Source organism: Cryptomeria japonica, chromosome 4 (genome assembly GCF_030272615.1).
Source record: "Cryptomeria japonica chromosome 4, Sugi_1.0, whole genome shotgun sequence".
NCBI lineage: Eukaryota > Viridiplantae > Streptophyta > Pinopsida > Cupressales > Cupressaceae > Cryptomeria > Cryptomeria japonica.
In genome coordinates, this window is record NC_081408.1 from 411,015,888 (window position 1) to 411,027,855 (window position 11,968).

Consider the following 11,968-nt stretch of genomic DNA (forward strand, 5'->3'; position numbering starts at 1 on the left):
TGTTCAATTGCTAAAGATGATAAAGATGAGACCATTGCTAAACAAATTGAAGATTCGTATGAACAAGAAGATGGAGAGAAATTCTATTATTGCAAAAAATCTATTTGACACTCTCAATTCTATTGGAAAGAATACCAAAGAAAGAGATAAGAGAGCCACTCGAAGAGTGATTACAACCTCCTTAGTAAGCCATCAATTGAGGAAGGCTCGTCAAAAGAGACACACTTGTGTTGATTTTAACATAAATCATAAAACTTTGGATAGAGCAATTGCACGAAGACAAAGACTTGATGATCCACTTCAACAAGATACATGGGCATTTGGTGGGAGGCTTCCACCTGTTGATAGAAAGTTGACTAACAATGTGAAGGAAGAGATTCAACAATTTTGGCACTCTAATTCTAGAGTGTCACCCAATGTAAAGGACGTTTTGAAATTAAGAATCGGCAACCGAGACCGCACACCGCATCCCAAACATTTCTTGGAATCAAGCCAAACAATGTTGTACAAAATTTTTTGTGAATTACATCCAACTTTGCAAATATCACAAAGGGCCTTTGAATCTTTGAAACCATTTTTTTGTTTTCCTCTTAAGATTCACAATACCTGTTGTTGCAAGTACCATGTGGAGTTTTCAATGTACCATGAACTTTTATGTCATATTCGTTCTACGATGCATACTAATGAGATGTTGCAGGAGTGTGGTGCAATGCTATTTTCGAGAACATCAAGAGACTTGCAAGATCTATTTTTATGCCCTAGAGATGATGGCTGCTATTTCTATAGAAATGATTGTTTGAATGAGAAGTGCTCAGAATGCAGTGGGTTGTCAAAGTTTGTTTCATGTTTTTATGAGGGCAGGGAACACAAGTTTGGAAATAATTTTGTTGAGAAAAAAAGATACAGTGAAATATACTTTGAAGAGTGGAGGTGAAGGTCCTAGATGCGAATTAGTCACAACAGAAGTGAGTATTGCTGATTTTATTTTGGATTTTAAATAAAATCTTTTCTACAAGTATGCAAGGCACACCCATAGGTCTCAGTGGTTGGATCAACAGTTTAGGATGTGTAAGAACTCTTTCCCGATTGGCACTATTGTATCGGTGGTTGATTTTGCAGAGAACTATACATTTCAACCACAGAATGAGGTATAGTCTCAGTACTACGATACAGTCCAGATTTCTATTTTTGTTCACATTACATATAGACATGCTCCTGATAGTACAAAAGAGGACAAGAAGATAATCAGGGAGTATCATTTTTATATGAGTGATGATAGATCACACTCCTCCGAGTATGTGCAACATTCTTTCGAGAATTTTTTTGAGTTCTTGCATGAGAAAGATATTGCAATTGACAGACATATAATATGGTCAGCTAACTGTACAGGTCAATTCAAGAATGCCCGTATGTTTTATTGGTTAAGTAGAATGCATGTGGAGAGGTGTAAACCTCATATTTGGTGTTTTTCTGAGGCAGGGCATGGGAAGGGAGAGCATGATGGAGCAGGTGCATGTTTGAAGAGAGCTCTAGTTAAGGAGCAATTGAGGATTTCAAGTGCAAATTTCTTCGATGCACGTTCTATTGTTGATTGGTGTAGTTCAGCATTGTCACATGGAGGTACTCTTGATTCAGCAGTGAGCAGATTCTTTTGGTTGGTTGAGGAGGGAACAGTGGGAGATAGATTGGATTGTCAAACAATTAAAGATTCTTCAAAAATGCATTCATTTCTCAGCTCAGATGCAAGTACATGGACCATTTGGACACGAGCGTTGGCTTGTTTTTGTCAAAGTTGTGTTCGGTGTGATTGGGATCAGTGCAAGTCAAGTGAGTGGGTTGATACGTGGGTTCCCCACTATCTAACTCCTTTATCTCAAACAATATCCTTGTCAAACGATGACATGGAAAGTTCACTTGAGTATGATCGTCTATCAAATCTTGTACAACCAGGACATGTTTTTGCAGTTGTTGCACCGCAAGGGAATGAAGAGAGATCATAATATTGGTTGGCATGATGTGTACAGGGAAAACAAAAGCTAACACAACCAGTGACAAATGATGACGGGTTCACATATCCTACAAGTTCAGTTGTTGTTGTGGGAACTTGGTTGCGAACATACATGATTAGAAAGAATGGCATACCTTCATTTGAAGACTATGAGAGACACAAAACCATTATAATGTATTCACACCTTATTATAGCTACAAATGTCAAGTTGTTGAAGCATCAAGCAAAACTGAAAACCAAAGAGCTATGGACAGTGACTACTGCTGATCATGAAGCAATACTAGATACTCTTAAACAAAGAGATGACCCTTCAGACACACTTGTGTAGGTCTTTAATGGTGCCTTATTTTTTTTATCATGCATTTCATTTCAAACAATGATCATTAAACCTTAATGATCAAGTTTGTTACGTGTATATTAAGGATGTGTTGAAAATGCAGGTCTATTGATGAACATTTTTTTTGGCAACATGGTTTTTGCATGCACATAGCAGGTACACGATATAATTGAAAGGGACGTATTTTTGCAACATGGCTTATTATCATGCATTTGATGAGCTTTACAATTTTTGTTATTAGAGAACACTATCTGACAATTTTTGATGATATAATTATCGCAAAACCTTTATGCTCATGCAGGTCTTTATTGATGATATACAATAGTACATCACGTTATGGTTTTTGATGATATACAGGTTCATGCTAGATCATTCGTCGTTGACAAGACCCTCTCTTGGTGTCTACAGTGTAATGCTTGGAAATATTGATGATATACAATGTCCATGAAAAAAAAATCATGTTTGCATATCCCTTCATGGATGTCACATGCAAGAGTAATGGTAATTATGTGTATACAATACATGGAAATATTCATGATCATTATGTGTCTATAGTGTAATGCTTGTTTATATATAATTTTAGCGCTCAAGGGATGACGCCAGTAGGGTATGACCCCGAGCGTTCGATCGAGTGGGGGAGCAAAATAGGAGCATGCATAGGGAAATAATGCCTAACTAGACATGTCGGAGCTGATGGTTCATCATCGCGACGAGCAGAACGAGAAATCGGCCACGCAACAACATTCCATTGAGTGAGACTGACAATTTTTTTGCCAACCGAAAAATTGCTGCCCTAATAAAACCGTAGGGAAACTTGAAAATTTGAGATAGGCTTTTGTAGGGGCCCCTCTTGTGGCCTCATAGGTTCAAACAGATCGTTCACAAGTGCCACGGATTCCAAGTTAGGGCCCGTCAAAGTTTGACAATTTTGAGCACTTAGGGCGCTCAAGGGACGACGTCGGTAGCGTATGACCCTGAGCGTTCGATCGAGTGGGGGGTGAAAATAGGAGCATGCATAGGGAAATAATGCCTAACTAGACATGTCAAAGCTGACGGTTCATCATCATGATGAGCAGAACGAGAAATCGGCCACACGACAACATTCCATTGAGTGAGACTGACGATTTTTTTGCCAACTGAAAAATTGCTGCCCTAATAAAACCGTAGGGAAACTTGAAAAATAGAGATAGGCTTTTGTAGGGACCCCTCTTGTGGCCTCGTAGGTTCAAACGAATCACTTGCAGGTGCCACGGATTCCAAGTTAGGGCCCGTCAAAGTTTGACAATTTTGAGGACTTAGGGCGCTCAAGGGACGACGTCGGTAGGGTATGACCCCGAGCGTTCGATCGAGTGGGGGGGCAAAAATAGGAGCATGCGTAGGGAAATAATGCCTAACTGGACATGTCAGAGCTCACGGTTCATCATCACGATGAGCAGAACGAGAAATCAACCACGCGACAACATTCCATTAAGTGAGACTGACGATTTTTTTGCCAACCAAAAAATTGCTGCCCTAATAAAATCGTAGGGCAACTTGAAAAACCGAGATAGGCATTTGTAGGGACCCCTCTCATGGCCCCGTAGGTTCAAACAGATCATTCCTAGGTGCCACAGATTCTGAGTTAGGGCCCATCAAAGTTTGACAATTTTGAGCACTTAGGCCGCTCAAGGGACGACACTGGTAGGGTATGACCCCAAGTGTTCGATCGAGTAGGGGGGAAAAATAGGAGCATACGTAGGGTAATAATTCCTAACTGGACATGTCAGAGCCGATGGTTCGTCATCGCGACGAGTAGAACGAGAAATCGGCCACGCGACAACATTCCATTGAGTGAGACTGACGATTTTTTTGCCAACCGAAAAATTGTTGCCCTAATAAAACTGTAGGGTAACTTGAAAAATTGAGATAGTATTTTGTAGGGACCCCTCTCATGGCCCTGTAGGTTCAAATGGATCGTTCGCAGGTGCCACGGATTCTGAGTTAGGGCCCGTCAAAGTTTGATAATTTTGAGCACTTAGGGTGCTCAAGGGACGACGCCGATAGGGTATGACCCCGAGCGTTCGATCAAGTAGGGGGGAAAAATAGGAGCATGCGTAGGGTAATAATGCCTAACTGGACATGTCGGAGCTGATGGTTCGTCATCACGATGAGAAGAACGAGAAATTGGCCACACGACAATATTCCATTGAGTGAGACTGACGATTTTTTTGCCAACCGAAAAATCACTGCCCTAATAAAACCGTAGGGCAACTTGAAAAACCGAGATATTCTTTTGTAGGGACCCCTCTCGTGGCCCCATAGGTTCAAATGGATCGTTCACAGGTGCCATAGATTCTGAGTTAGGGCCCATCAAAGTTTGACAATTTTGAGCACTTAGGGAGCTCAAGGGACGACGTCGATAGGGTATGACCTCGAGCGTTCGATCGAGTGGGGGGGGAAAATAGGAGCATGCATATGGTAATAATGCCTAACTGGACATGTTGGAGCTCACGGTTTGTCATCGCGACAAGCAGAACGAGAAATCGGCCATGCGACAACATTCCATTGAGTGAGACTAGTGATTTTTTCGCCAACCAAAAAATTGCTGCCCTAATAAAACCATAAGGCAAATTGAAAACAGAGATAGGCTTTTGTAGGGACCCCTCTCATGGCCCCGTAGGTTCAAACAGATCATTCGCAGGTGCCACAGATTCCAAGTTAGGGCCTGTCAAAGTTTGACAATTTTGAGCACTTAGGGCACTCAAGGGATGACGCCGGTAGGGTATGACCCCGAGCGTTCGATCGAGTGGGGGGGAAAAATAGGAGCATGTGTAGGGTAATAATGTCTAACTAGACATGTCAGAGCCGATGGTTTGTCATCGCGATGAGCAGAACGAGAATCAGCCACGCGACAACATTGCATTGAGTGAGACTGACGATTTTTTCGCCAACCGAAAAATTGCTGCCCTAATAAAACCGTAGGGCAGCTTGAAAAACTGAGATAGGCTTTTGTAGGGACCCCTCTTGTGGCCCCGTAGGTTCAAACAGATCGTTCGCGGGTTCAACGGATTTCGAGTTAGAGCCCGTCAAAGTTTGACAATTTTGAGCTCTTAGGGCGCTCAAGGGACGACGCCGGTAGGGTATGACCCCGAGCGTTCGATCGAGTGGGGGGGAAAAATAGGAGCATCCGTAGGGTATTTTTCATTAAATGAATTGTATTGTTCATTGAATGAATTGTATTGTATTGTTGATTAAATGAATTGTATTGTTCATTAAATGAATTATATTGTTCATTATAAAAACAACACTTACAATGAAATGAAATGAATTGTATTGTTCATTAAATAGCCATTATTAACCATTGTTAATTATTGGAATGAAGATTGAATATTTCCATGATAACACCACGCACAGATGAGAAACAATTTATATGATCGAATATCAACTTCTGTATATATAAAAATGTCAAATGATTACAAATGTATGTCCATACACAAATATGGCATAAACGCCAACTGAAACAAAATGTATGTCTAAATACGTGAATGTATGTCCATATACAAAATATACATGCCAACTAGACATGTAAGCATCCCAAAACTATCTATAACATCCTAAGTTGCTGATGGATCATCAAAATCGATCCTCTTTGCCGCACTGCTCGGCTCTGAAGGATCCTGCACAAGAAAAACAAACCACAATTAATATTAGTTATATTATATAATTCACATTCGAAAAGTTAACATAAAAATGAACTATAATTGAACTATTCATGTTTACCCCATCTCCACATTTTCTCTTCATCTTTGCAAGACTCTTGATGTATGTCTTCGGTAGAGGAGGTATTTTTTGAATATTTTCATACACAACCTACATATGTTCAGAAACATGACATTGATACAAGTTAGCATATAATTGTCACTGATAATAACAAATTCTATCTACTAATCAAAAAATAAAATAAACACACATCTACTCGAGGCATCTCTTCTTCGTCTTCAGGTATACTGGGTGTAGTCATCAAGGATGTGAAGTCAAGAATTCTCTGTATATATACACAACAAGTATATGAAACTATCAATCTATGTCTAGACATGTATAATCACTTTAAGTTATTTAAACAATTCATTCAATCATATTTGCATTCAATTACCTTTCCCTTGTCTCCAACTGCACTACTAAATCCTAAATCACACTACCCCGCACTCGTGCTGCTTGTGCCCTACAAGAGTAAAATAAGATATACATGCAAGTTACTACATAATCTAATTAATACCAATATAAATGATGAGCATGTATGTACAATAAAATACAAACGACTAGGTGCAATAATATATGTACCGTCAAGCTATCAAGGCCAAATGAAATGGCCGACAAGGTGCCCTTCTGAATCTGTCTCAACTCATCCTCGGTCATCAACTGTTAAATAGACCATGTAAATAAAAATTAGTACTTAATATTATCTAATTTATAAATATTTAATTAAAATATAACATGAACTGTGAAAACACAAATCTTACCAATACATCATCAATGTACGATGATGGTGCCTCCTCGCCTCTAGCATGTGAGGACTCCCCAGGGTATCCTCCAGTCTGTGTAATAACATCTGGTGCATCATGCATCTCATGCACCTCATAATCTGCACTATCCACAGGAGGATCAACGGGTTGTCCAACTGGACCCAAGCATACATGCCCACACATGACACAACTATGGGGCACACATATGTGTGGGGCCAAGGATGACGTGTCATCGGCACCGGATGCACCGCTACCATCAAGAGTAGGCTGAGCTACTGATGCAGCTTGAGAAACCAAAAGGCTACTCAAAGAGTGAATAGCTTATCTGGTCCGTGAAGCCGCCAAATGATATTAGGATGATGAACTGCAGGTGGGGGATCAACAGGAGGAGGGGGGACATATGGGCCCTAGACTACTCTGACTGCCCCAAGTCTATTTTGGGGCATACCTAAACCTACACCCTGGAAAGGTTGGATGTCAAAGTAGTTCACATGTTTGTGTAAAACAAACTCAGCATACAATTTTTTTATGAAATAGAAGGGGATATCAAGATTGTTGTTGGGTGGTTTGTCGAAAACCATCCACTAATGATCCCAAAAAAATTTCACAATCCCATCATTTGTGCACCATTTGATAGAAAGTTTTGTTTTTTTGGGATCTACGGGCTGACCAATACGGGGATTGACAAACAATGAGGCGATTTCGGCTTTGGATATCTCAAGATCCTTGATATCCTTATACGACAAGCCATCTGCATATTTTTTCTTCATAGAATCTCGCCACAAAAGGGCGGCATCGTGCTCCTCAGTCATGGTTTCCATACTTTTTATGATCGACGCGAGAGGATCAAACAATGTGTTTAGACAAGGGATCCTACGATATACTTCTGCAATCCCCCTCAATTCATTCAAATTTTGTGCAATCAAATCTTGAATTGAGGGGGGGTTTGGCAAATGAGGGTTTGGTTGTTGCAGTTGTGGTTGGTCAGTGTTTTCATTGTTATCCCCCATTTTTAACCTAATTGAATGTAAACAATTAAATTTAGTTCACAAATTTAAACAATTAGGTATTTGATTTTAAAAAACCTAGTTTTCATGAAAAAAAACCATATTTTCAATGAAAAATCAAATAAACATTAACAAAAAATATAAAAAATGAACGAAAATGATTCAAAATGATAAAATTCTTACCTCTAAATCTGTTTTTTAGCAATTTTTTGTCAAAACACCGGATATCGAATGGAGCGGATATCGGATATTGATGAATTCGCGCGGCCCGTGACTTAAAAATGACTCAGGGGACTGTCACTGTCGAAATATAAAAGTCTCAGAAAATCGGATATCCGATATCTATACTTAAATTATTTTTAAATAACATATATAATATAATAATATATTATTATATTATATAATATGTATTGTATTATATTATATATATTATAATATATAATATAATACAATATTATATAATATAATATAATATATAATACGTATTATATAATATATTATTATTGTATTATATTATATATTATAATATAATATAATATTGTATTAGATTATATATTATAATATAATACAATATTATATTATATATTATAATATTGTATTATATAATATAATATTATATTATAATATAATATAATATAATATTATATTATAATATAATATAATATTATATTATAATATAATATAATATTATATTATAATATAATATAATATTATATTATATTATATTATAATATAATATAATATAATATAATAATATATTATATAATACGTATTGTATTATATTATAATATAATATATTATTATAATATAATATATTATTATAATATAATATAATATAATATTATATTATATTATATTATATTATATTATATTATATTATAATATATAATATTATATTATATTATATAATATTATATTATATTATATTATAATATATAATATAATACAATATTATATTATATTATATGGTGCCCGTACTCGAAAAAAGTTTGGGATTGGCTATTGGGCAAATTGCAGTTTGAATCGGTGAGAAGTCAAACACTAAAAAGTTTCTTATTGGCATGGCCTTCCAGCACTAAGAAATCAAAATGGAGCATTTTGTGGGTGGTGAGTCAGACTTTGCTTGTTTGGCATAAATGGAAGGAGAGAAATCGAAGAGTCTTCAATGAGGAAGCTCTGTCTTATGATATTCTAATCCCAAAAATTGAAGGAGCCATCGAAGAAGTCATCAATGTGAAAGTAGTGGGAAGGAAGTATTGCACTTATTCCTCTTGGGACAAAGAAATGGAAAGGTTGTGGAATTTGACGAAGAATAGTGGTTACAAGCTAATGGACAAGAAGCAGAACAGAGATAGCATAGTTTGGTTTCCACCATTAGCTGGAAACTTAAAGGTTAACTTCGATGGAGCTAGTCGAGGAAATCCTAGAAAATCAGGCTATGGTGCCATTATAAGGGACGAACTAGGCAATTTTGTTGGGGCAAATTTTGGCCCATTAGGAATCAATACAAACAATTTGGCAGAACTTGCAGGGCTATTAGCTGGGTTGGAATGGTGTGTGGACCGAGGATTTCGTGACATAGAAGTAGAGGGAGACTTGCAAATTATTCTGAATGGGATAACCAAACAGAAATTTGAAAATTGGAAACTGGAGGCGTGTCGTCCCAAAGTCCAAACATTATGTGACAGCCTAAACAGGTTCACCTTTAAGCACATATACCGAGAGGGCAACTCGGCGGTGGACTGGCTGGCAAATAGAGGACTCGACTGTGATGGTCCAAAACAGATGTCTAAGGTGGAGGAGGTACCGGACGGACTGCTCTCAGTCCTTGCTGCAGATAAAGAAGGGATTCCAAGAACTAGAATCGGTTAACAAAGATTTTGCCTGAGACAATCAGGGTGCATCGAGGATAGGCATTATGGTTTTAGTTATGCCACGATTGCACATAGTGTTTGAGGTTGGTCAATTTTGAAAAAATCTTTCTACATGAGTCAGCCGACTGTGAACAGTTGTTGAGGAAAGGATAGCTTGGGTACCGAAAATGATAAACTTTGGTGAATTACAAACTTAGCATAAGGTAATTGATGCTTGGGTCACATGGATCCCGAGTTGTTCTGCATGTCTAGAAAACGTAACAATCCGAAAAAGATATGTTTGCAGAGAGAAAGATTTCAACAGGATTTAGACAATACACTTGATTGACACCTCAGAATACAACTTTTTAAGGCAAATTTGAAGGGCTTTGGCATAGTAGGTATGTGTGAGGGTTCTTTGGGGAGTACTGCAAGATTGATCTTTGGCCATGGCTTATTTTGGAAGGATTAGTTGTGTAAACTGTGAAAATACATTGAATGCGCAGTTGAGAAATTTGTTCTGCACTGAAGAGTATGTTTACGACTCTGTTAAGGGGTTAGTTGGCATTACACTAAATACAGACAGACACTGGTGTGATGCTTTGGTGTTGGAAGTCGTCCTCTTGCCACTGGTGGATATCATAGAAATGAAGGAGCGTGTGGTCGAACTATTAGCATGCTTCATAAAACCATATATCGTAGACATGGTCGCAGAAGCCATTCTGGGCATAGAGGAAGATGTCAGAGTGAGCATATTGAAGACTTATTAAAGGATGATGGTGAGAGCGATGGAGATGGCAATGAGGAAGGGGGAGCTGATGAGGATAGTGATGATGGAGAGGAGGATCCAGTGAACAGTGAGGATATTCGAGAAATGGCCCGCAGAGAAGTTTGGAGGGAAGAGCGGGCGAGACTAAAGACGTTTGGGGAAGAGGCATGGGAGATCTATAGATGTGTAGTCTTCAATGGAAACTTGGAACCATTTCGAAGGGTTACTGAGTCAGATGACTAGTGGCTTCCGGAGAACTCCACCCACAAAGCAATTGGTATTGGTGAGTTTTCCGTTGTAATCTATCAAGCCATTGGGGGACAGGTGTAATCCCGGGGGTGTGTAGGATTTTTTGTGGGGTACAATTGGCTAAAGTAGGGATGAAAACTTTATGTTTCTATTATGCAAAGTTGAGGATATATATGTAGAGGGTTAGATGCATATGAACTAGTGGGTCTATAATATCTAAACTCAATGTAATTTCTATAATTTCAAGCAATATAGGGAGTTGTCCCCATAAATGATAACACTTAATGATTAAAATATATATATATTATATTATATAATATATAATATAATATTATATATAATATAATATAATATTTTATTATATAATATATTATTATATTATAATATAATAATATATTATATAATACGTAATATATAATATATATAATGTAATAATATATTATATAATATATTATTATATTATATAATACGTATTGTATTATATTATATATATAATATATAATATAATATTATATAATATATAATATAATATTATATTATATTATATAATATATAATATAATATAATATAATATTGTATTATATAATATATTATTATATTATAATATAATATTGTATTATATAATATATTATTATAATATAATATAATAATATATTATATAATACGTATTATATAATATATATAATGTAATAATATATTATTACATTATATATATTATATATTATATAATATGTAACATATAATATATTTTTAAAATTAAAATTACAAATAAAAATCAGATATCCGATTTGCATAGGTAATTACCAGGCCAAGGTGTACTGACACCCAGGCCAAAGAAAAAGTCAACACGGATTTTCGCGTTTTTAGGCGAGTGAGGAATGCTATTTTTTTCACATTGCCACTTTTTGGCCCCCCTTGATCCTGCACTAACCCATCAACATTAGTAAAAGCACTCAAAGTAAAATCATCATCTTTAGGATACCATAAACCAAAATCAACAGTTCCTTTCAAATATCTAAAGATTCTTTTAACGGCTACAACATGAGATTCCTTAGGATCAGCTTGAAATCTAGCAATAAGACAAATGACATTCATGACATTCATGATATTCGATCTGGTCTGGGTCAAATAAAGTAATCCACCAATCATAGATCTGTCTCTGGTATGATTTTCTTTCAGGGAATCATCATCCTTGGTCAACTTACATCCGATCACCATAGGAGTTCCAATTGGCTTTGTATCT

At 36.7% G+C, this 11,968-nt stretch overlaps 1 protein-coding gene across 1 annotated transcript; it reads left to right on the forward strand.

The window, feature by feature from the left end:
• Nucleotides 1-9,138: 9,138 nt before the first annotated feature.
• Nucleotides 9,139-9,726, forward strand: LOC131031343 (uncharacterized). Its single transcript, XM_057962445.2, has one exon. The coding sequence runs from the start codon at nt 9,139-9,141 to the stop codon at nt 9,724-9,726; it is 588 nt and encodes a 195-aa protein (XP_057818428.2).
• Nucleotides 9,727-11,968: the final 2,242 nt, after the last annotated feature.